The sequence below is a fragment of the Podarcis raffonei genome, chromosome 12 (genome assembly GCF_027172205.1).
Source record: "Podarcis raffonei isolate rPodRaf1 chromosome 12, rPodRaf1.pri, whole genome shotgun sequence".
In the NCBI taxonomy this organism is placed as follows: Eukaryota; Metazoa; Chordata; class Lepidosauria; order Squamata; family Lacertidae; genus Podarcis; species Podarcis raffonei.
Genome location: NC_070613.1, coordinates 38155615 through 38182603, shown reverse-complemented (window position 1 = coordinate 38182603; position 26989 = coordinate 38155615). Strand labels below are relative to the sequence as shown.

General features: G+C 38.5%; 1 protein-coding gene across 2 annotated transcripts in view; it reads left to right on the top strand.

Moving 5' to 3' along the window:
* ANKRD28 (ankyrin repeat domain 28) overlaps positions 1 to 26989 on the top strand; it is a 91945-nt gene that overhangs the window by 28903 nt on the left and 36053 nt on the right. The window contains exons 1-7 of one of the 2 annotated variants that reach the window (XM_053359758.1): positions 769 to 2219; positions 3042 to 3125; positions 17098 to 17176; positions 19083 to 19153; positions 21671 to 21871; positions 22640 to 22727; positions 26017 to 26159. In XM_053359758.1, coding sequence (XP_053215733.1) covers positions 2103 to 2219; positions 3042 to 3125; positions 17098 to 17176; positions 19083 to 19153; positions 21671 to 21871; positions 22640 to 22727; positions 26017 to 26159 — 783 coding nt within the window. In that variant the 5' untranslated portion in view covers positions 769 to 2102. Of the gene's footprint in view, positions 1 to 768; positions 2220 to 3041; positions 3126 to 17097; positions 17177 to 19082; positions 19154 to 21670; positions 21872 to 22639; positions 22728 to 26016; positions 26160 to 26989 lie in introns of those variants that run through there. The other variant, XM_053359759.1, reaches the window with a different exon arrangement.

Genomic DNA, 26989 nt, shown 5'->3' with positions numbered 1-26989 from the left:
TATATCTACAGTATTCATATCCAAAGCAACTTACAAGATACTTCAGATATCTCTTGTTATGGTCATTCAGCGCATGTCCGTCGAAACTCTGCTAAGTCTGTATTCTAAGATCTGAAATTGAGAACCTTAAAAATGTAAGGTTACTTAATATGAACTGGAAGTACTGTTGAGTTAAAAAAGCAACATTTCCAATACTTTGGGCATATGACCCATTTATATAATACACCCACAGATCACTGCTACAGCTCAGCAGATTCAAACCAAAGCTGTAAATTCAGATTATTGGATGACATATTTTGTTAGTGTTTGTTAATATCCTCACTTTTCTTAGGTGCTTGTTAGCATGCTAAATATGTCTTTTAACAGCAACCCAAATATTTCTGGTAAGCAGCTATTACTTTGTATAATGGATTGATTTTTTTAAAAGGCTTTTTAATTCCTAGTTTCTAAAGACTAAAAAGTTGCATGGCCACAGAGGGTTAACTGAGACCGTTCTGAGAATATGGTAACATATGAAAGCAGTTATGGGTTGGAATTGTTTATTTTCCTACATTGTTAGTCAGCAGTGCCAGTATACGAGTTTCCTTGTGGCTTTTAGTGGAAAATGTTAAAGGCTCAACAGAAATCTTACGTTTTAAGTGAATTAGTCACACAAAACTGGCATCGATATTCTGCCCCAAAGCTGCTTTTTTCCCTCCCCCTGCTACAGGAAGTTGCATCCAGAGCACTAGCTCAGTTATTTGGTAAGTGTAACATGTGAGCATTACTAGGCATTTCATTCTGCGGATCTATTGCTCTGTTGGAATACTGCTGCGGGTGCGATTTTTGTGTCCTGTTAATGTGTTCTGTAATGACCTTTTTAAAGCACTAGCTTTTTATACCGTTTGCAGTACCATCTGCTGCATGAAAAATCCTAACTTAATGACAAAATTTGGATAAATAGAGCATTTAATGTGAAGAACCACAGGACTTGCATAGACACAGATCTTCAAATAAAGAAGTTGGCTGAAAGATGATGCGTGGAGCCTGATTTTCTCCCCCCCTCCCCCCCTTTTTTACATCGGTCTGAATGAAGGCTATAATGGAACCTCTATTCACACGGTGATCAAAAGAAGCGCTCGAGTGATGAACTACTTCTGCAGGAAAAGTCTAAAGCAATAATTCAAGTGCTTGTGTTTGTGGTGTTTTGCTAAAACGTTGTTACCGGCATTTATATCTTACGTGTTCGTTGTTGGAGCAGCTAGCTAGAGCAATGGTCTGATGATGGAAAACAAATGTTCTGCATTTCTTTTCTGACTGATGGAGTAGCATTCTGTGTTACGGTCTGTTGGGGAATCTAGATTGAAGAAGCAGTATTATTTGAGTCTCATTGTCCTTTGTTGTCTGACTCATCACATGTAAATGTACTGCAGCTTAGCTGTACATTGCAGGCATTTTTACATGGAGAAGAAATGTCAACCTTGGAGCTTTAGTGCTGAATAACTGTTGAGTTATACGTTGCTTTTTGTGTGATGGACTTTTGATTTTAAGGCAGTAGCATTTTTAATTGCGGAATGATTATGACCTGGAACACTTGGGGCAGTCATGTATGCCTTTTTCGGTAGAAATCCTGCTCCCGTTAACTGGAGGCTGACCTTGCTGGAGTGGAGAGAGCTGTGATCATCTCTGCCAGAGCAATTGTCTCTTGTTTCATTCTATACAGAATGGTGTTATGTCGTCTATAACAATGATTTTACTGTTTAGGTAGTCTTATTCTGTAGAAATTAAACAAAAGCAAATTGGCTGGTGAAAGTTCAGAATTTTTATATATACTGTTGTAATTTCTACTGTAAGAGGATATTTTAGTAATTGAGTGCTATAAAGTAGTAGCAGAACTATTTTAGCAGAACTTTTTATGGAATATTTTGGAAAACTTGATTAGCTGAATATGTTGTTGAATTTGACAAATAGAATATAATTTAAGTTATGCCATTTTAAATATTTCAAAACAAAGCACTAGTGTTTCTAAATTATGTTTGAGAGGAAAAGAACTTTCCGTGCTGTCTTGGCTATCCTTGGGACAAGGCTGTTACAAATCTAATTTTCTCCTTCAAACGGGTCGAATGAGTCGTGTGTGTATTGTTGTTTTGGAGGAGGTGGAAGATGATTCTCCCACGTTTATTTCCAAACTGCCTCAGGAAAGCATATCTCTACATCCTTCAGCTTCAGGACATTGCTTGGTAAGAGGTTCTTGCTAAATATGTCCTGTTTGTAATTGTGGTTCAAGGCTCCATTGACTTGCCATAAATATGAAACTGTAGCTGGTATTTATTTTGCTGAAGTAGTTAATATGGTTGTGTGGATTCACTTCTGTGTCTAACGATAATCCTAATGAATGAAACAAATTCTCTAGATTGTTCCTTTTCAAACCTTAAGGAGTGCTCCAATCATTGCCTTCAAAAGTAAATTGGCAAAGAAGTGAATTTTGTAGCAAATTGTTTCTAACACAGCTCCTAAAATAATTGGTTATGTAGTCTTTCAAAAACCATCTAGTATATTCTGTAGTAAAGCAAGTCCCATTCTTTAAAAATATGGAAAATAGATCATGTGATGCAGGGCTACTAGTCCAGCAACATTGTAATAGTGGAGTAATTATTTATTGCTTTGGCAATAATGCTTTCACATGTTTATGGTGGTGGTTAGCACATGTAGATATTTTTAGAAATAGATGTGTTTGTCACCAGATCATTTAGATGTGCTGCACTTCCTTATTTGTCTATCACATTGCATGCATGTGTCTAGTTGTTTTCTGTTTCTTTCAGAAGGCATTCTGCAAAATTAGTATGCAATAATCAGGTATTTTTTTATTTTTATCTTGTATAGATAATTAGTGGAGTATGGTTGTTTATGTAGAAGAGCATTTTAAAAGAGTGCATTAGACAGATTTTTAATGAAGTATTTGTGATATGGAATGTTTTGGTACTCGTCTAAAACTGTGGTGGAATAATTACACCTGAATAGCATTAAAATTAAAATGCTTTCTCTGTTTTCTTATATTTTAGCCACCACTTGTTCAAGCTATATTTAATGGGGACCCTGATGAAGTTCGTGCACTAATTTTTAAGAAAGAAGATGTTAACTTTCAGGTAAATGCCTTATTTTTTGCTCATAGATTTTATTTTATTTTGTTGTCTTTTTCTTCTTATCTGAGACACTCCAGAAGTCTTTGTAATAAATTTATTGATTTACGAAATATAACTTACCCTACTACTATTCTGTCAGATTTTACCTACATTTGGTGGTGAACTAAGTAATCTGTTTAGTTTAAAGAAGCACTTGCCTATCTTTCTTCTTAAGTTTTTAAGATATTTTAATAATAATAAGACTGCACTAAATTGCAACAAAGTTACCAACTCAAATATGGTTTCTCCACCATATACCACTATCCAGCCTCTAGTTACTAATAATCCTTACCCACACCCATAATTCATGTTGGTGTTCAAGTCATCTCATTTTAGCCCTTTCATAAAACCAAGGAAAAAGATGGGGGACAGAGGAATGCCAAAACATTTCACTTTTTAGAGCTGGTAAACTGGATCAGGTTTCCTGCTGCCATGTTGGTTGTCCAAACTACTCATAATGTGACCTGCTCTTTGGCAGCTGGATAGACAATTGCAGGCCTTTTTTTCTGTAGGTGCAAGAGGCTTTTTAATATTGCAAAATCAGTCTAATGAATTTCCCAGCAGCCAATACGTTTCATGTGCAAGCGGGACCTGCAAAAAATAAATAAATGTGGCATTGTGGAATTTATTGTTCAGCCACCCCTGACTTCTTCCTTGATAATTCATTCCATTTCCCCTTAGTTTTCTCGCTTATTTGTATTCTCTTCCCAACAACCAGTCAGCATTCCATGCCCACTGAGCATGCTCAACCTGCTCATTGGAATGTTTTGTGAGCTGTTGTCCCCTGATACTTCTTTCTTGTGCATGAGTGGTGCTGGCTACATATGAACTGGCATTAGGAGAATTAAGATAATTATATATGATGATCCTGTTATTATATTCATGCATCACAATTCTTCGTATATTCACGTGGAAGTGTCACATTTAGTTCAGTGGGACTTACTCCCAAGTAAGGAAAGGTGCATAGCCTTGCAACCTTAGTCATGCAATTATTATGATCATACTAATTATCTGATGTTATATGATTTATCGTCTGACTGCTGTTAGAAACAGGATGCCTGACTAGATGAGCCCTCAGTGTGAGACTAATTCAGTGTTATACATGCTTACTCAGGAGAGAGACCTGTTTAATTCTGTGGGATTTTTTTGCTAGAAAAATGTGGCCTGTAATTCTAATTCCAATTTTCTGGGAGTAAGATCCATTGAATTCAGTAGGACTTGTTCCAGAGTAGACATAGACACTAGGCTTTTGGTCTTTCAACATTCCAGAGGGATATGGTTTTAAGTACTAATCGGGTATTTAGCATACAAGTTATTTTTAATGCTGTTTTACAAAATATGATGGGAAAATTATGCTTTATTATGACTTTTAAAGAAGTTCTTACTGTGTATGAGGAAAATAGTTATAGGTTTACTGGCGAAATCTTGGTTCAATCTCAACCTGACTAGAATTAGGCACTGAATTTAGTGGTTGTTACTAGTGGTTTTAAAACAAATGCATTCTTTGTATACTGGGTAACTTTTGTCATGATGGGTGTTGGCTGGTGAAAATGTGTAATGAAAAATAAATGATTGAAATCAAATGTCATTGAAACAGGGCTGCTCATTAGAATTTTAAACCAATGTTTCAAATGCAAGATCTAGTGCACAGTAACTCTATTATAGTTGTGTGAGCCAGAGCACAAGATGCTTTCCAAAAGGACACAAGGATTTGGTTGTAATAAAGCCTACAGTGAGGATAGGCTCTGTCCTAGTTGTGTTCTTCTTTATTCTGCAAGTTATGAACAAAACAGGAATTGAGTGAGTTGTGATCCAACATGTGTAAGAAAATAATACATGATTAGGGTCAAACCATTCCCAATTTGTCCTCTGTTCAGTTGGTGGTACAGGCAGCCTCCTGTTTACATGTGTTCAATATGTGTGCAACTGTGTATACGCACATCATGCTGAACCCGGAAATGTCATAAAAACAGCACTAAAAAGGTGGAATGGGGTGTTTGCAGGCATTTCCAAGGGGTTTAAATTATACGTGATTTCACTGATGCGAGCAGTGCCTCAAAACGTAATCCTTGCATAAATGGGGGGCTGCCTGTATTGTAAGTGTTTCAGATTTTCAGCATGTTAAGTAGTGTGTTATTTTGTAAAGTAAATAATGCTGAATTATAATGCTTAGTTGCTGCAAACCTTCCTTGATAGTTGTAGGCTAGCACTCTAATCCCAGAGTGTGTCCTCTAATGTGTGCACAGATCTTCTGTGGTTGGGGATCTTCATTGATCGACGCATGCTGGGGAATTTTGATAAAGTTTATCTGCTTATAGTGATAGGGCAAGCCATTTGTGGAGGAGGAGCTCTTAGAACTCCCTGGTCTGAAACAGACTTGTGGATGAGGGTTGTGATATTTTCGTTTTGGGAAAATGTTACATTCTTCACTGTTTGGGTTGTCAATGAACATAATTTAGTCTGGAGTAAGCAGAGTTTTAGTTGAAACTTTGGAAGAGAGTTCTTCCCTGCTAATTATGAATAAAACTCGACAACAACCATAGGAATCATATTCAGGTATAATTGGTGAAGACTGCAAGTGCAGTTGCTTAACTTCATTGGCTAGGATCTGTAGAGCTTGTTCATGAGTGGAATAAATCCTGACTGGGTGTGTGTTGAGTATTTTCCTTCTAGCTGTATCCTGGAAGGAAAATACAGGGTAAGGTGTAAGGTAGGAAGGGATGTCAGCTGCTTGGGTGCATGTGATGTTCTTCCTAGTTCTCTAGATCCTGGTCGCTGTGCAAGAGTAGCAAACATTCAGTGCTCTGCTAAGGTTGAATAATAGTTAAACAGTAGTCTGTTAAAGTTGTTTCCTGCCTTTGGCCTAAATTTACTCATTGTTGTCCACTCATCAGCCACTGATGGAGTTTCTGGGGAGGTAAAAATTTGTTTTAAATTTTTACCGTGTTTAAGCTTGAGGCCATGCTATTTTGCATTTTGTTGGAGTCACCATGCATGCTCTATAGTTATAGAAACAAAGCGGGATGGAACCGTGTGCAAAGGCCCTCCATTGTGCATTAGTAGTTCACTAGCACAGAAGAGACGTTTCTAAAAATAGACACTGACCAACATAATGTTTCTAGACAAACATGATTTTTCATTTCCTTTTTATGTAAAGATGCCAACAAACTGATTAGTCATTTCCTCCCATTTAGTAATGTAAGTTTGCACTTACTTAGAAGTGTTAAAATAAAAAATAAAAAATTGTCCAGTAGCACCTTAGAGACCAACTAAGTTTGTTCTGAGTATAAGCATGCACGCGAAAGCCTATACCCAGAACAAACTTAGTTGGTCTCTAAGGTGCTACTGGACAATAATAATAAAAAAAAATTACTTTGTGTCAGACCAACACGGCTACCTACCTGAATTTAGAAGAGTTAGAAACAGAGCAATGAAAGCTAGGAGCTAATGTAATTCCTTATCATAAAACGCACCTAGAACAATGGGAGTTTTGAACGCTGTTTGCATAGTGGAATAGTGCATAGTGTGTTTGCATAGTGTGAATAGTGGAATATTTTTCTACAGGCAGAGAGAGTCCTCCCCAATTTCCAGGAAGGGATAGTTCACACATGGTGCTAGGCCATGATTTAACTTTATGTGGAGAAAACTTGGTGAATCCAAGAGACTCCTGCACTCTCCCTTCCTGGACTGCCAGGACAAGGACTTCTGCTGATATTACTTTCTGTCTCAATGAATCTCAGCTTGTTTATTTACATTTGTATCTCACCCCAATCCTGGGGTAACAAACATCAAATGCTATACAGTACAGTTTAAAATAAAATAATTTTTTGACATATTTTAAAATATTGTAAAGCCATTTAAAACATTTATAATATCTAAAACAACAACCATATACCCTCAAAGTTATTAATTTCACATTTACCATGGCTAATATCTGTCACTCATCAAATACCTGGATAAATATGAATGTTTTAACATGTGCCCTGAAAGCCAGTGAGGGATATAGGTGCACCTTACCAGGAAGGCCATTCCACAAGCAGGGAGCCATCACTGAGAAGACCCAGGATCCTTGCAATAAGATGAATCTTCACATTCATGAAAGCGCAGCACTTACAATATTTTGAAATACAGTGGTACCTCTGGTTACGAACATTCCTGGTTATGAACACTTCAGGTTACAAGCTCCGCTAACCCGGAAGTAGCTGCTCCCGGTTGCAAACTCTGCCCCAGGATGTGAATGGAAATCACGTGCCGGAGGCACATGCGCAGCAGGAGGCCCCATTAGCAAAAGCGCGCCTCAGGATAAGAACGGTTTCAGCTTCAGAATGGACCTCCGGAACGAATTAACTTCGTAATCAGAGGTACCACTGTAACTATCATTGCAGTATTACTTGGGCATGTCTAAATTAATGGTAAGCTAGATTGTGGAATTGTACTGATCTGAGGCATGTGTAATTTTCATCTGATCTCCCAACCTTGCAGAGAGTGCAGATAGTGTAGTTTTGCTGGAAATTGTTTTGGAATGGAAATGAATATGCTTACCTACTTTTGTGCTACAGAAACAAATAAAGCATATATTAAAATCCCTCAGTTCCATTGTTAGACACGCATTCATTTCTTCTGATCGTCCGGCTGTGAGGCATGAAGGCCCGCTCCCTGCAAGGCCCTTTTCACCTGGCCTAGCTGGCGGGACCCAGATTCACCCAGCCCTACTTTGCTAAATATGTATTCTGTAGTTGACCTCCTTTGTAATATTTTATTTTGAAATCTTTATGATAATATTTTAGTTTACTGTTATGTTGCTTTGACAGTATGCTCTATATTTGACTTTCTTCAGATTGTTTTATTTATGTTTTATTAATTTAATAAGCTGTAAACCGCTTTGAGATTTTTCTTAAAAACATGAAGCGGTATAGAAATTAATAAAAAAATTAAAAATAGTAAAAATTTGTTGGTCTTATCCTTGATATATTTCTGCAACCTCAGCTACAGTAGTTTTTAAAATGACAAATATATCACAATAAAATCTGAGCCCGCTATATTTGTACTTGGAACTACTTTCACCTAACAGATATAATCGTTTTTTAAATGACCAACTAAGTAATATAGAGAGGGATGCGGCTGGCGTTGTGGTCTAAACCACAAAGCCTAGGGCCTGCCAATTAGAAGGTCGGTGGTTCGAATCCCCGTGACAGGGTGAGATCCCGTTGCTCGGTCCCTGCTCCTGCCAACATAGCAGTTTGAAAGCACGTCAAGTGCAAATAGCTAAATAGGTACCGCTCCGGCGGGAAGGTAAACAGCGTTTCTGTGCGCTGCTCTAGTTTTGCCAGCAGCGGCTTAGACATGCTGGCCACATGACCTGGAAAAACTGTCTGTGGAGAAATGTCGGACCCCTCAGCCTGTAAAGCGAGATGAGCACCGCAACCCCAGAGCCGTCTGCAACTGGACTTAACAGTCAGGGGTCCCATTACCTTTTAAGTAATAAAGAAGCAGAAAACTAGAGCCAGGATTCAAGAACTTTAGGCTATGTGATGGGGGTTTGAACAGCTGATCCCTATGTTTTTTAGTTTCATGCTCTTTAACTCCTGGTCTATGACCTTGCATCCATGGTAAAAGGGAGTTTTCCAAGAAGAATCCAGTTGTTTTTAGGTAGAAGACATGATTTGAAATATGAAAGTACTTTAAGGAGGAGATAATGAAGACCTCTGTGTATGTCATATCTCTGTAAAAGTGTAGGTGTTGCCACTCTTGTACTTGTGAAAGCTATAGCCTTTGACAGTACATACTTTTCTTTCTTTCTTTTTTTACTTTTAAGAAAAGCACAGAAATATATGCCAGAGAGCCAATTATAGCTTTCCCCTGGTGTGCTTCTGTAGTGTACATGAGTTGTTTCGGGGGTTTTAGGGGTTTTTTTTTAGTTGGCATGCATCAGCTTGTATGCAACCAAATAGAAATGAATTAAATAAGGAAATCTAGCAAAACACCAAGCAGAAATTAATTAACTTCAAAAGTAGATACTGCTTTGGTCTCTCTGTTTTTTGAGGCATTAATTATTTAAAAGATTAGTGGATAATTTTCTTTTGCAACTGGAACCACACACAAGCAAAGATGTCATAAAAAAGAAAAATGCCTTGTTAAATTGTATTCTCTTCCTAGATAATATTTCAATTAGTAGCTTTCACAGATGTCAATTTTCACTGATCACAAGGTGCTGCTTCTGGTAACATTGCTTCTGTGTGTCTTGCAGAGTTTGTGAAACATCATCTTCACTATAAGCAGCCATGTTTGAATGTGGTATTTACATTTTTAAGTTATACAGAACATGTCTCTTAGCCAGGGTGCATGATGTTTGCTGTGTTGCTGGAAGTACAAAGGGAAGCTATATGCCTGTAAAAATTCAGTGATAAAAACTGCCCCCTGCTCCTCCTATAGCTGCTTGCCCCAGCCTGGACATGCAACACTGTCAGGTTGTGTCAGTGGCAGCAGCAAGACAAGTTCTGCAAAGCAGCTGTATTGGCTCGAAGCCTTAGCCTGGGGCGATCAGCTTCCATTGCAAAGAGGCTTGAAACCGAATTTTCTGGGTAGGACTCATGAAAGCCAACCTGATTGCAAGTAACAGAACATCCCTTTGGAGAGTCACTTGTGGGCAGCATCACCCCTTGTCAGCTGTTGGAAATGTGGATTGCTAGCTTGTGGACCTGGGTAGGAGGCAGGGTCCAGGGAGTATCTGTGATACTACTCAGAGTAAGAGACTGAGTGGAGGTGGAGGATATTGCTGTGATTTCTCTTAGGTGAGAGATGGATAATGTCTGGGATTGACCAGGTGAGAGCTTGTTGGTTACAGCATAAAGTTCAGGAGATGGTTTGACCGGAAGGGTAATTTCCCAGGAACTTCATTTATTGAATATTTTTGACTGCTGTAAGCACAGGTACTTTAATCATCTTTTTTACCTAGTTCTTATTGCAGTGTTTTCTTGGTTAATGCCATGCTGCTGCTGCTGACTACTGCTTGTAATTAGATCTTTTATTGCTGCTAAAGTGGGGAGTATATTGGTGGGGTATCCATATGCCCAAGTAGTCATGATTTCAGAGCTGGGAGAAATGAATGGTCCTGGGGTAAGAGTGATCATGAGCAATGGAAGTTATGGTGTGTGGTGAAGGGAATAGCTTCTGGCAGGACTCCCCTTTTCGGTTTTCCTTTAGCCCTTACCTTAGCTCCCTGGTTATTCTATCACTAAATGTGCATTACCAAGAATTAGGTGGAGGAGCTGGGTAGAGTAGATCTGACCCAGCTGTGCCCATCTAGGCAACAGCGTGGGGTCAGTTTACTTGAAGCTTTGCCTAATTTTATTTATTTAGCAAAAATTGTATACTGCTTGCTTGTAATATAGAGAACCTCTAAGTGGTTCACAAAAAATAGAAAGTAAAACATTAAAATTATTGATTAAAAATGAGTTATAAAACATTCAAAAGATGACTAAAATCAACATGAGCTAAAACAGAAAAATACATGCAACTTCTACATGTCTAGATAGGCTTGCCTAAGCCAAAATGTTATAAGCAGGCTTGTGAAGGTGCCTGCCTGATGTCAGTGGGCAAAGAATTCCAGAGTATATGCTGCCAGACGAAAAGATTGATTTCTTACAAGTTTGGAATGAGTATTGTGTGGCATCTGTAACAGATTATGAGATTAGACAGGTAAAGCAGTTAAGAGTTTTATATATTTATAGTATCACCTTGAACCTGGCCCAGTAGCGAATAGACAACCACTGCAGATCTCTGAGAAAAGGTGTTTCATGCAGGCAGCTTCTCACTCCTGTCAGCAACTGTGCTACAGCATTCTGCAATGACTGCAGCTTCCCAATCAAGTGCAAGGGAAGCCCTGCATAGAGTGCACTGAAGTAATTCAGTCTTGAAGTCACCAGTGTCTGAAGTGCTGTGTCAAGTTTTCCTGGCCCAAGATCAGCCATAGCTGTCATACTGGTCGCTGCTGATAAAAGTTACTTCTAGCTACTGAGGCTACATCCGGAAGCACTCCCAGACTGCTTACCTGGAGGAAGCACAAATGCTCTCCATAGCAGACAGTTGATCAATTTCTCAGACACAGGAGCCAGTCGCTCACTGTACCTTTGTTTTGCCAGGATTCCAGCTCAGCTTATTTTCCCTCATCCATTCCACCACTGCATGCAGGCACTGGTCCAGGGACCTCATGACCTCTCCTGACTCAGATGTTATGTGGAATGTCAGCAGTGTACTGATGTTAACCAAGTGCCCCCAAACTCCTAATGATTGCTCCCAGTGGCTTCATGTAGATATTAAATAGCATTGGTGGTAGAATAGTGCACTGCGGCATCTCATAGTATAACCACCAGCGGTCTGGAAAGCACTCTCCTAATGCTGTCCTCTGGACTTTGTCCTGTAGGTAGAATGGGAATCTCTGTGACACAATGCCCTCAATTCTCATTCTCACAGAGCTAGTACAAGAGGATACCATGGCCAATAGCATTGAAAGCTGGGGAGGGACTGAGAAGCAGGAGCAATGTCACACGCCCTTGGACCCATTCTCTGTAATGCTCATCCATCAGGGTAACTAAGGCCAGGTCAGTCCCATGGTCAGGCCTAAACATAGTTTGGAACAGGGTTAAATAATATGTGTCTTCCAAGAATGCTTGCAGCTGCCTCACCACAACTTTCTCCACTACTTTCCCCAAGAAGAAATATTTGCGAGCAGTTGATAGTTATTTCAGTCCAAAGGGTGCATGGCTGGTTTCTTTAGGCGTGGCCACGCCATCACATCTTTCAAGACAGCAGGTACCACAGTCACCTTGCCTCATATGTGTCTATCTGACCACATTGATCTTCAGAACTTATACTTTTACAAGTGCCACCTGATGTTTATTGCACATTTGTGAGAAGTCTTTAAGTGTGGCAGCACCAGGGCTTTTGGAGCTCCCTGACTACCGTATTTTTTTCATGTATAAGACAATATTTTTTCCTTAGAAATAACAGGCAAAAATTGTGGGTCGTCTTATACATGGATAACATAGGGGGAATGGGCGATTGGTGGCAGCAGCCAGCAGGAGATTGGCAGCAGTGATTGGGCATGTGATTGGTTGCTGCGGCAAGGCCTGTTGATGATTGGCTGTGGATGTTGATTTACGGCAGCGGCAAGGTGTGCGTGCGGCGAGTGGGCAGGTGGGCTTTTGTCGGCAAGCGTGCAGACGATTGGTGGCTGCGGTGTTACATGCAACTTGTAGTGGCAGGCAGGCTTTAGAGCGATTGGCAGCAGTGACCCCCCCCCCAAAAGCTCAATAATTCCGGGCAATTCCCCTCCCCAAAGTTTTTTGTTGCAGTCCCAGAAAATAGGGGTTGTCTTATACACGGGGGGGGGGGTGTTATACACGGAAAAATACGGTAATTTACCCTAGTCACTCTGGGCAGCTTTCAACAGAATATAGCAGAACACAGCAAAACAGAATATAGCAAAACACAGCCCTCCCACCAGATGTCAAAGAAAAAAACAACTACCAGACTTTTAGAAGACATCTGAAGGCAGCTCTGTTTAGGGAAGCTTTTAATGTTTAATAGACTATTGTATTTTAATATTTTGTTGGAAGCTGCCCTGAGTGGCTGGGAAAACCCAGCCAGATGGGCGGGGTATAAATAAATTATTATTATTATTATTATTATTATTATTATTATTATTATTATTATTATTAAACACCAGACATTAAAAGGCTGGTAGGTCACTGTGGTCCATAAAGCTTCAATCTCCCTCACTAGGAGTGCCTTTTGCAACATCTTGGAACACTGTAGGTGCTGATACAGAACAGGTTCTGTATGTTTCTAAGAGATTTGTTGATGACACTAATATCAAGTGTGTAATCTACCCAAACCTTGGCAAGAACTATTTTTAGGTCCATCAGGATTTTACTTGATTTTAATATGAACACTTTATTAGCAGTACAGCTTGAATAACACTTACATTTTATTGCCTCAAAGTTTCAATGTGCTAAGAACTGGAACTGAAAGTATAAAGGGACTATGCAACTGTTTTTCCAGCTACAAAAAAGTGCAGCACCACTTTGCCAAATGAGATGCCAAGAGAACACACACACACACCTTCTGTTTGCTGTGATTCTAATATTTAAGGTCTTAATTAGGCACCTCTTTTGTAATGCATGAAAAGACAGCCCTTGTTCTCTGAATTTTGTGTGCAGGGGCCTGTTTTGGTTTATTTTATTTTATTGCTTAGTTGCATAACATGTTCAGTTTTGAGCTCAGTGTGTTCCAGAAGATTCAGACTTGTGGAAGCTAGCACTTCTAGCATATTGTTTTTAAAGCATGTTGAATTCAAACTGTAATGAAAGAAATTAACAAATTTTGAAAACTTCCTGTATTTGGGTGAACGTTACTTGGACCTGTACAGTTTAGGTCTACAACAGTGAAGGGGAACCTATGACAAATGGGCTTAATTATGCCTGGTCTGGGTTCTAATTTGGTCCATAAAGCTTTCCCCCACAGGTCATGCCTACCTGTCATTATAATGTGATGTCAGGTGTAGGGCAGGTACAGACATGTCCACAAAGGAGCTTGGCGAGTGGGACTTGTTGGATTCATGTTGAAAGCTCCAATTTAAGAAGCAAGTTTCATTGATTGGCACTGAGAGCACTCCTTCAAAGGAGCTCGCTCCATTCAGTCAAAGGGAGGCAGCACTTTTGAAGGGTACACATTCAAGGGAGTTCACTCTGATCTCTGATCAGCTGATGAGTGTTTGCAGTAACCCCCTTTGAACTTTGGCAGGTGTCCTTCCACATAGGTTAACTTGTGAAAAATAATAATAAATACCAGCATAAAAGTAATATTGTTGTATCCATTCAAGTCTAATGGTGCTTTCAAAATATAGCAAATATCTAGTTGCACCCAAACATATGCCTTGGAGGTTGAGTTGATGCTTCTTTATTAAAAAATGTGGGTATTTGTATGGGGGAAGCAGTGGGAGAGTGGATCTTCCTTACGCAACAATAGCGAATCTCCTTGCATCTTAAAGAGTGGCAGATTTATTATTATTTAAGGTACAACAAAATTCCGTTTTGTTTTTGCTGCAGTTGTGGAGAAAAATACTCGCGAGGTAGTAGTATTGAATGGAAAAAAGCAACCAGACGTTTTCTGTGCTGGTTGGTGGCCATTTATTACACATGTTAATAGATCCGCAATGCAGAACACCTGTGTTGGCTGCATGAGTACAAACCCAGGTTTCCTGATTGGTTGCACTTTATTAAAACTATGTTTGTGTGTGCCCTATCTCCTTTGGGTGACAGAGACTAGGATGATATGATATGTAAGAACCCTGTTGAAGGAATGACAAAAATAGATAGTAAACAAACATAAATGGAAGATCATACAACAGAATATGAATAAGAATACTTGCCTGGCTTGCTGTGTTTGTGTCCAGTATTTTAAGAGTGATGAAGTGAAATATCTTTTAAAGTAGTGTTTTAAAACAATGTTGTTAAAAGATATTTATTCTTCTGTGAAACTCCTAGAGCCACGATAAGATAGTAAAAGTTAGTGAGGATAGTACTGCATTCTGTCAGGCTGCAAGCAGAAGGGCATTTGGGGAAACAGGGTCATTCCATCTGTTCTGTTGAGAGACTAGCAAGTCCTTTCTCCTTTAACTTTTCATCTGGTTGCTAGACTTGTAGTGTAGACCTAGTGCCTGAGTGTAGCTTGCCCCCTGCCCCCCCCCATATTTCTTTTATTTCATGTCTTTTGAAGAGTGTAAGCCTGAGGGCAGGGACTCTTATTAGTGATTTTTTAAAGCCGGGCTTGGAGCATTTTCACTGAAGAGCACATGGAAAATACTAATGCTAATAATAACATTTGTCTGGATTAGTAAACAATGACATTCTTAGGAAGAAACTAGGAATTTACAAAGCATCATTCAATATAGTGTCAAGGCCTCTAGCACGTAGCCTTGGGTTTTCTTGTTTCTCATCTGCGCTTTGTGAAGTAAATTGACTTATATTGGAAGATGCATGCATACAGAATTCAGGAAACAACACATGGAAATGTTGTGAAGCTTCTTTTCATTCATGTCTGCCTTCCATTTTCTGGTTTGTGAAAACTGAAACCATTTTCCCCAGTCCTCCACACTACAGTTTAGAAGATCAGGAGAAAGCTTAACTTCCTTCTCTCTCACTTTTCCTGATTTCCCCACATCACAGTTTGTTATAATATCCAAAACAGCAAAGTGGTTTAAGCAATATTACTGTAATTGGGAAGGAACATTCAAAGAGCAGTTTGCATATTTGGAAGTAACAGCACATTACAGTTTGAGGCAGTGATGTGAGATGTATCATTTTCTATATGGACTATTTTCCAGTTTTAGAAATGTATTTTCATCAAATTAATTAGGCTGCAATCCTGTATCCACCTTCCTAAGATTAAGCCCAATTGAACTCTGAGACTTACTTTGAGTAGACATATATAATGAATGGACAAAATTCAAGTCAAATTCAGCAACTGGAATGCATACAATACTGGTAAAAACTAGAATAAATCATAATTTTTATAATGATGTGACAGTCCTTAGGGAGTACATATGCACCCACAGCTCTTCTAGCATGCTAAAATGAGTAAAATGAAGTATTAACAGTTCATTTTTTTCTTAAAAGTTAAATAATGGTATGCTATTGAGTGGACATGACTTAATATATTTACAAGTATTCCAGTAAAAATAAATTTTGGAGCTTGTTTCAATATATAGCATTTGAATTGCACTAAGGCTGCTGTTCTACACCCTAACGTGGGAGAAAGTTCCATTCAATTCAGTGGTGTTTACTTCTGAGTAGATATAGGCTTGTACTATAAGTGAAACTTTTTTAAAAAAATTCAAACAAATATTTATTTTGCTCTTTAATTAATTTGCTTGTAACTGGTAGCCTTGCTCCATCCTCTCATGAAGGGTTTTCCAATTCTATTGGTAAGCATTAACTGGAAATCCATACTTATGGATTATAAAAGGGAGAATGGAGTATTTTGATTGGCTGCTAATCTACATTAAATGTTCTTGATTATGGAATGGACATTTGTACTCATCACCTAAGATGTTTAACACTGCTATGGTGTTAACTGTGTTTCTTAAAAATATAAAATACAGTACTTGAAAAAGAGCTTTACACCAGGGATTACCAACCTTTATGGACCACTGGGCACATGTTGAATTTTGAGAGAGTGCTGCTGATGCTAGCCACAAAATACTTGCCATGAGGGGTGGGATAACACAAAACGGCTGCCATGGGGAATATCATATAACAAGATTAGATAGCCACTCCCAACAACTTTATGCTTACAATGGGAAGTCAGCTAGGACCTCCGGCTCAGGATCATAGAGATCACACCATTATACAATATTGATTTCACATGCACACTTTGATGCTGTTGCTATCTAATAGCAACAGGGAACATTTCTCAGTATCAGGAAAATGTATCAGGTGGCTGCAACACACACACACATTTCTCAGAAATTGATTAGAAGATACCTGTACATTTTGGCCCATAATTTCATTTCTAGGAGGGCTAAATCCTTTTTTAAAATGAAAACTCAGAATTTAGGACGCCTGCCCATGGGCACCAATTAAAGCCTTTGTGGACACCAGGGACTCAGCTACATTGGCAAAGAAAAAACGCTCTACAGTATATGTGTTGTTTATGCATTCTAACACTGTAACACTCCACGCTGTGGAGTTCTGTTTTTGCTTACCCGATTTTTCATACAAAGTTTGCAACGTGTTTAACTGAAACGCTTCTTTGATGTGTGTAGATCCAGCCCAGGTTGCTGACTGCTGCTTTACACCATTATTTTTGATTAATTTGTAGGGAATGCTTCTACCACTTGTTATTATTTATTAAATCTTTCCTCCTCTTGCAACAGGATAATGAAAAGCGGACCCCTTTACATGCTGCTGCGTATCTGGGAGATGCAGAAATTATTGAGCTACTTATTTTATCTGGTATGGTGCTTTTCTTGGTTATAGACAAGATGTGTGACTGAAACAATCATTTTACAAGTTCTGCAAATGTGATAAGAGATATGAACAATCCGTTTATTGAATTTAACCTTTCAGGTGTTTAATGTACACACAAAACTAAAGTTTTGGTCATCCATTTTTGTTTTGTTGTGAATAACAGTAGAACTATTAAAAGTATTGCATACTATTTAAATACTGCTTCTATATTAAAACAAAATAGTGTAGCTACCAAGTTTCCAGTTTTGTTTTATTTAAATCATTAGTTTTGTTGCTAATTTTACATATGAACTAAATAGAAGATATACTATTATGGAAAACTGATTGTTTCTCTGTTGCTAATATGTTTTTAGGAAGGCTAGGCCATGCCTATTTGTGAACATTTGTTGAAACTGAAATTTGAAATTACATGAACGTCAGTCATGGAGGCAACTTTCAGTATTTTCTATTATTGCATAAATGAAAGCTTGCTAAACATCAGTTCAGTTGAAGGGAACTGAGGTAATGCTGGCACAATTGAACAATACGTGCCAGGGAAGTTTACTCCTGTTTGTCTTCGATGTTTCACTGATAAGTAAGCTGTTTAGGAGAGGGGTTATAGCTCAGGGGTAGAGCACATGTGTTGAATGTAGATGTCAGGCTGAATATCTAGAGTTTAAAGTTAAAAGAATCAGATAGCTGCTAGGCAACACCTCTCCATCTGAGACCTGGAAGAGTTCTTGCCAGTCAGGGTAGACAGTATTGGGCTAGATTGACAAATAATCTGATATGGCTAGATTGACAAATAATCTGATATGGCAGCTTCCTGTTTTCCTTTTTTAAAAAGTGTTTCCCCTTTTTTCTGTTCCACTTCATCTGGTGCAAATCGTTATTATATTCAAGTTTGAGTAGTATGATAATGTGGAAAAGGATGGTGCCTTTCTTGGAACAAATACCCAAGGAAACAGTTTTGCTCCTTTTTTCTTCTCAGGCCACCTCTAGTATATTTTCTTTAACAGACATACCATTTCATCTCTAAATGTTAGCGTAAGATTAATGCATGCATCTGTTCTAGTGTTATGCAGGCAGTCCATTAACTAGTTCCCAGAGGTTTTTCTGATAATGTAATTTATACTCTGGGACACTGAGTACTACTTTCATTTTAACGTTGTAAATGCTGAAATTAGTACGTGTATATTTCTGTTAAAGAGTAGACTTGATGGGAATTGACATTGACGCTGCTGCTAGTCTCTCCTTCATAGGCATATAATGTGTAAATGTGGGAGAAGGTGAAGCCAAACAACTTACTATTCTTCCTCTAAAATTCCTGTCTTCTAGTTTGCTTTCAGTGTAATGCTATGCATGTTTACTTAGAGGCAAGTCCTATTGTGTTCAGTGGGGCTTATTTCCAGATATACATACATAGAATTGCATCTTTAATCTTTGATTTTTGTTTGATAGTATTGCTTTGGGACTACAAGTGCTGCATTCCTGAGTATTTAATGAACAGGCATGAAATACTGTCAATTAGCAGTATGCTGTTTTAATATAGCGCTAATCCTCAATCATCAAAGAAAAACAACTGGATTAAAGGGAATAATTTTCCCATCTAGTCAGGGAAACTGAATAGGTAGGGATAACAAGCATACTGGCTTATTTACTGCTTTATGTTACTACTTTCAGTACTGAACAATTCAGGAAACTGGCTGGTGGATAAATAAAAATTCTGGTCATTGTCAGGGAGAAACAAAAAAACTGCAATATGCAAAAACATTTTGTTTTACACTCAGTCTGTATTTACTCTGCAGGAATATTTTAATGTTATTTTTCTGAATCTTTAATGGTCATTTAGATATTTGAATTTGTATCAAATAATAATCCTTTTTTGTATTTCCCCCACCCCCATTTGCAGGAGCTAGAGTTAATGCCAAAGACAGCAAATGGTTGACTCCTTTACACAGAGCTGTTGCATCATGTAGTGAGGTATGGGTTTGCTTTAAAACTCTTCAGTACATTTCATTGCAAAAGAATCCTGCAGACAGTGACACTGTTAGTACTAGACTTTGAGGCAGAAATATAAGGACCCATAAACTCTGCCACCCCAGCACCACTTTTTGTTCTCTTTTTCTCCTGCAGGTTTTAAAAAGCACTTTTATAGGGCAGCATAATGCAAAGCACTATTCAGCTCTAGTTGCCTGTTGTCTTCATTTTCATTGCTTCCCAGACCCATGTGAGGACTGGAGGAATTCAGTGGAAATAGAGTTGCTGGTTGCTATGGTTGTAGCAACCAGGTAGTGCTTTGCTTCCCAACATACCCAGGTGCTCCTGTTGCTCTTTGCCACCCATACTTTTACACAATTTTTGCAAGCAGTTATTTGATCAAGTTCAGTTGAAAACTGTTTGTTCTGTTCTGAAATGGGGAAGAATTCAGAACTGAAATGAAACAAGCTTGAGGCTCTTCAGTGTTGCCAATGCTTCTCAGCTTTCCCTCCAACTCTGGTGGTTGCCATGAGCTCCTTGTTCCCTCCTCAAGCCATCTTGTCTGCCCATCAGTGCACGTGTACCTTTACATTTGACTGTTGTCTTTGTTTCCCTGCCCATCCTACTTGCCATGTCACCAGCTGAAGGCAGCATAAGGGTGCTCAGAGCTAGCCTCCCAGAGGATTAATAGCTCAGCTGGTGGCAGGAGAGAAGCTGCTTGTAGTCAAAATCTGCTGGAACAGGAACATGGATTCTTCTCAGAGCTTGACCGAGGGAAGAATCCACATGCACATCATGTCTTTATTCCGGAGCTTTTTTCTTGCTTAAAGGTGGAAAGAGAGGTTGCAGGGAACCTACAAAGGCTCCCTGAGGACCTGTGACAAACATTCATAAAATGACTTATGATTCTTATGGACATAAGAATCCACTGTTGGTACTTTCAGTGGATTTTTTTTTTTTTGCCAAGCTTTTCCAGCTAGATGAATTTTTTTTTCAAAAGATCTCTGTCCTAGATGTTTATATGTATTTTTATTAAACCCATATGTAGTTTGTTTTTTGAATTGTTTTTATTGTATGACTGTAAATCGCATTGCGGATTCATAAATTAATAAAATAATATTGTGCCAATTTTTGCATTAAAGGTTTTTGCTCTGCACCTTTGTGCTGGGACATCATTGCAGTCAAATGCCTCCTAAACTGCTTTTGCCAAGGTCACACAAAAGGACAGAATGCAAAATACATACATAATGCCTTCTGTTTTGATTTTTTTAAATATTCTTTATTACGCATGCATTATTTCTAAGAGGAAAAATTCTGAAGCGAAAACATTCCTGGGAAACTCATGGTCTGAACTGGATGTGTTTCCTCTGAATATCAGATAAAGTTTGATCAGTTTAGGCTCTACTTGATGTTATGTTGGTTTCAGATGACACTTAGGACTGCTGACCCAGGTTTCATTGTATGAAATAATAAGAGGAGTGTGTCTAGGTACAATGAGCCCTTCCTTCCACCCTGCGTAACCAAAATTCACAGTGCAATCCTTTACATATCCACTCAGTAAATTCCACTGATTTACCTGCAGTTGGGCAGATAAAGTATTCCAACCTCAGTCCCACACAGGTACTGCCTTGATGACCAGGAAACCAGCCAAGGTTCCCATAGGGAAATGTACATGGTTGTAGATGCTCATTTTATATTTTATTATTTTTATTATAAACACATATTATAAGGGGTTCCAAGCTGGCTATTATTTTTGTGTTTTATGATTTTAGCTGCCTTGACCACTTAAAAATTTATGTGGAAAGCTGGGCTACGCATTTTGTAATTTATAAATGAAAAAGCGCAGCATATATAGATTTTAGAAAAGGAAAAAGTAGAGGTCAGTATAGCCAGAAAATAAAACACATTTGTAAACATTAATAATCGTTGCTTTCTCATTAGTTTGTAGAAGGGACTCAAAAAAAGTTATACTTTGTAGGGGACGACGACACAAAAGAGGGCATGAGGAGAGAACTCCTTCATACCCAAACTTCTTATTACATTGCCCACTCTCACTAAACAATCTTGCAACTTAAATAACACAGGACCCCACAACCTTCTCAATCCCTCAATCAATGGGACCAATTATCAATGCTAGTTTTATGAATACTAGAAAGAATTCCCCTGCCTGTCCAAAAGGACAACTCCTCCTTCCCTGCTGGTGCTGGCAAGGAAGTGGAGACAAATAAAGGGCGAAGCTGTCACACCCAGTCACCTGTTGCTTGCTGAAAGGCGTTCATTAAACCTTTTATAAGCCTTTGAATAGAGATTTGATCACATGCTCTGGACACTTGGTTGCAGAGTATATAAGAATTTTAAATGCCAGTTTTGATTTTTGTCCATACAATACTTGGGTAATTGAAGTGGGAGGCAGGTTATTGGGGTGGGGAGTTAAGATAAGCTGCAAAGGAAACAGAATTGGGAGGTTACTTTGCTAATCTTTTTTATTTATTGGAAGAGTGTGTGTTTTATTATTTATAGGATGCTGTGCAGGTGTTGTTGAAGCATTCAGCAGATGTCAATGCCCGTGACAAAAATTGGCAAACACCCCTACACATAGCAGCTGCAAATAAAGCTGTCAAGTGTGCAGAAGCCTTGGTGCCACTTCTCAGCAATGTAAATGTGTCAGATCGTGCTGGTAGAACGGCATTACATCATGCAGCCTTCAGTGGACATGTTGAGGTACAGATGACTTCTTATATTTGACTCCCCCAAGCCAGCTGTCCCTCCACAAACAGGGGTCTGTTTACCTAATCCCAGTGCTACATGCAAAGAAAACTGCAACATGCTTACTTTAGCCTTGCAGAAATACTGTTCTTTTTATTTATAGTATGGAAAGAAATGTTTCCTTCTTTAATTTAAAATGATAGGTTTATCCTGCCTTTCTGGCATTGTGGAACTCAGGGTAGTAAACGTGGTTATCAGGCAGTCAAAATCCAAACCTACTTAGCTAGAGCAAGGTTCCTGTGTCATGTGCCTTCATGACTTTCTTTCTACTTGAAACTGTTTAATGTTGATTAAGGGAAGACATACATTATAGTTACAAACCAATTAAAGCCTTTTAGTCTCCATCATATGTACTGTAGCAAAATGTTCATTGGTAATAGTTATTAATGTAACACATAACCATCAGAATCAAGTTTTTGATGACACACCTAATTCTTCTCCTTTTTCAGGGTTGCAAAAACGACTTCAATAGTGACTTTTAATACAGTTTTTGAAAAGTTGTTCTAGTGAAAATCCAAATAGCTAACTAAACTGATTGAAGCTTATTTATTTTGGTTATTTTAATCCTGCAGTGATCACATAGCTTATCAGTAACTTTCTCCCTCAATGTAGATGCATTTTAGTTTTAAGTGCTGTTGCAGGCATTAACTTTATTCAACTATGATTATGCTTTAAATTAATATAAATATTTATGTATATTAATATAACTTATCTTCATTTTAGATGGTCAGTTTATTATTGTCTAGAGGTGCCAATATCAATGCCTTTGACAAGAAAGACAGACGAGCAATTCACTGGGCAGCTTATATGGGTATGTAAAAGCACTTTGTTCTTCCGTACTTGACTTCCGGCAGGAATTTATTCATGCCTGATTTCTTTGTTTCAGGGTTTTGTTCTTAAAACAGGCTTCTGCATGCTGTTTCCTTCCTGGATCAGGAATCTCATAGGCAGTTTGAATTCACATATGAACACAGAGCATCCAGTGCAGTCCTTGTTTGGTGTGGATAAGAGACTGATCTTTCCACCAGCCTTGTCTCAATTTTGCATCACTATGTCTGGTTTAAGGTTATGGTGGTCTTTTTTCCTGGATGAATCCCATCTAATATTAGAAATGCATCTAGCATGTTCATTGTGGATCTTTCACATGTAAAAGATCACCTAATGGTACTAAAAAGAAATTATTTTCTCTGAAAGAGACAAGCATTATTGAATTGGTTGGGACTCTCCACCAACTAAAGAACAATTAATTAACTAAATGCTTTTTAATCAATTGTGATTGATCAAAGTATTCATTAAACATGTCTATGTTACTCTGGTCCATGGGGTCACGAAGAGTCGGACACGACTAAACAACAACAAATGTTACTAAATAGCATAGGGACATTTCTGAGATATTGAAGAAAGTATGAGATGAAGTATAGAAAGAAAATCAGAGCTGTGGAATGGCTTTTGAGCTAGTCAAGGTGTCTGCTAATACAAGGGTGGTGATTTTCACTGACTCCACTTTCTGCTCCAGCCCCCTGTGACCCCACACTCTGTTCCAAAGAGTTGGGCAACCCTCCAGAGCACCATAGAAGGTGGTGCAGAGTGCAACAAATTCTGCCTTTATGACCATACATACATGCACATGAACCCAGAACGTTCACAGAACACATCTTTACCAGAGATGGTTTCATGCTACAGATCAAATTGCATTTGCTACAAATACCTTGCTTACTTCAGGGAATTTATAATTACTGTCCTTTCAGAGGAGCTAGCGGTAAGAATAGAATGGCTTAAAAGTAAATGAATAGCTTTGTGGTTTGAAGTGCCTTCACAGAAACATACAGGCAAAGTAAAAAGGGATTATACTACATAACCACTCACCCTATGTTAGTAGAGCTGACTGCTTTTAGGCAGAGCGAGGCAGTTGCCTCAGGCAACTCGGGTGTTGTCTGGACTGTATGTTTAGTTACTGTTGTAGAGATAGGGAAGAAGAAGGCCGAAGAGAGGTGTCAACAGAACTTGATGGGCCTTGAGTACAATGCACTTTGACTTAATGGGGGCGGGGAGCATACGCTGCTTCACTGCAGGCAGTAAAATTAGTTGGGCTGCCCCTGTCCCAAACCATGAGACCACCTTACCCACCACAATCCTTGAAAAATTAGGGAGCTTCAGAAAGTTAAGTTGCTTACATTGTCCCCACCTCTGATTTACATCTCCAATGTATCATATGTGGTGGGAGTGTAAGGTGGTCAAACAATTCTGGATTATGGTACATGAAGCGCTCAAAAAGATACTCAGGAGTTTAATCTCTTAAAAAAGAGGCATTTCTGCTGAGCTTAGTAATGAGCGATATCCCAAAGGATAAAAGAAATGTATTCCTTTACGCAGCAGCTGCGGCCAGAATTCTAGTGACGAAAAATTGGAAAACAGACAAAATACCAGAATTACTAGAAGGGAGAGCCAAAATTTACGAATTTGCAGAAATGGCAAGGTTAACAGCATCAGTTAGAGGTTGTCCTAATCAAAAAATTAATAAAGAGTGGGAATGCATAAAGGTTTACATGAAAAGAGTTGGTTTTGGAGACTAAAAATTAATATGCAATAGCTTAAAGGGCGCAAGGAGAGCGGATAATATCATAATAAAGATTGAACAATAAATATAAACAGTGAGTAATGCAACAATAAACAAAAATAATAGTATGTAAAGAAGATTGCACACGGGTGGAGGGAAGTAATGGGTCTCAGGGGAGGGGGAGGGAGATGAGGGTATTAACTGAAAAATTGTTAAAGATATATATTGGATTTAAGAGACAGAAAATAAAGAATTAAAATAAGGTGACAAATATTAAGGAATACTAAAGTAAAGAAATATGAGAAGAGATTAGTACAAATGAAAACTTGAGACTCAAGGTTTTGCCATATATGATTTTATTTTGGATGTGAAGTCTTTTGTTGTAAAGATTGTATATTAAATGAAATGATGATGATGATGATGATGATGATGATGATGATGATGAAAGTTAAGTTGCTTTAACCCCTCCTTAAGTTGTTCCTCTTTAATTTTTTATTTGGCTTCCATTGAACTCTCTTAGCCTAGTGCCTCTCTGCACAGGAGTTTTGACTAGTCCATTTCTGAGAAGAAAATAGACAAGTGTGTTTCAGAGAAGGAAATCAAGATGGGGTGGGGGAAGGAGAGAAAAAAAGGACAAGGAAGGGATCTAGCAAAAAATCAGAAAGAAGTGAACTTACCACAGTGGTATGATGTCTGGAGAATAGCAGCATGGAGCAGATTTCTAGGGAGATATGAAAAAGCTGAACAATCTCTGGTTGCAATATGGATCCAGTTATAGGAATAATTTATCAGTGAACATCAATATTCACAAAGGCCTGGGCTGAACAGTGAGCCCATAGCAAAAGACACGAGTAAGTTTTCCTGGGGCAGCCTGAGTTGTATTAGGTCACCACAGGACTTAAAATGGCAAAGGTATCTGCAACATTAATATGTTGCTTTTAGTGGCGTGGTCTTGCCCCCTCTGAAGGCAGCCACACTTGGACCTCTCACAAAATGCAGACAGGTTAAAGCAAATCAAGGCAGTATATACTAAGTGGATGATATCCAAGTCACAAGGGATGGCTAACAATCAAATCAGAGGTGTTGCTTGCATTAAGTGTGGCAATTGCAACCTTCTAATTGTGGCTGGTGTGTGCAGGGTTTGGATTGCACCAGTGGTCCTTCCTTTGATTTACCGCAGTGAAGCACTTATTGTTCAGATTAAATCCAAACTGCACTATCAGTCTCAGGGCCTGTACACTTTCTGTTGAACCAAGCTACTTGGGAGCAAGGGAGCTGCAAAAAGGGGAATAAGAAAAAAATGCTGCCGCTCCCCTTCACTTACATTAGCTGATGGGTCTGGTAGATCAAAAGGACTGGATTTCACTTTTAAAATTTAATGAATAAGACCCGCAACTCACTGTTAAAAAGAAGGGCAATCTTGAACGTGTTCATCTATTATCAGTCATCATAACACCACAATAATCTCAAACATGTGACCTTAACTCTGCCCCAGTTAAAAGCTTGCAGTATAATAAATGATATAATTATTCATTTTTTTCAGGTCATATTGATGTAGTAAAACTGCTAGTAGCCAATGGTGCTGAAGTTACATGTAAAGATAAAAAATCATACACACCACTACATGCTGCAGCTTCCAGTGGAATGATTAGTGTAGTCAAGTATCTTCTGGATCTTGGAGTTGATGTGAGTAAGAGATGACTCTAAATTGTTTCTCATTATTTTGTACATTGTTAAGACATGAATACAATTTTTTTGCGGATTTGTATGTAATATGTACTGGCATAATATCTAGTCTGTTCTAAAAGGATGTTTCTGGAATAGCTAGTGTTCTTTATATAGAACATTTACTTCCTAAATTGTAGAATTGTAGAGTTGGAAGGGACCCTGAGGATCATCTTGTACAGCTCCCTGCAATGCAGGAATAGACAGCTGTCCCATACGGGGATTGATCCTGCTTTTTCAGATTTCTTTTAGAAACCAGTTAAGAGTAATCTACTCTCTTTAATTGTGATTTATGATTGGTCCTGAGTGCAATTCTTAATTACCACAGAAATGGTTATATCAGCCTAAATAAACAAATGATTTGTACTGTGCTCATCGTGGTTATGATTCCATTGTAATATATGAATTGAACTCTCTTAACAGTTGATTTGTCAATTCGTTTTTGCCTTGATATCAACAGACACAAAACTATATTACATAGAAAATTTATTAAATTCATTTGGGATTATGCCAACATTGCCATACTCCAGCACTATAATAATATTTAGTATTGTACAAGGCTAAGTAGTCCATAAAGAGAATCTAATATTATTAATACATTTTTGTAAGATTTTAAGTTCACTGAAGACTGATATCAAGAATATTAAGATTCCCGTTACAAAAGGTTGATATCGGAAGTGGGTCACCCAGTAGTGTGGAGCCACGATGCTAACTTCCTAGCCACAGGCTGAATTCTGCATACCAGAATTGGTGAGAAGGGTGGTGCAGGGTAGGTGCACAGGTGGAAGCAC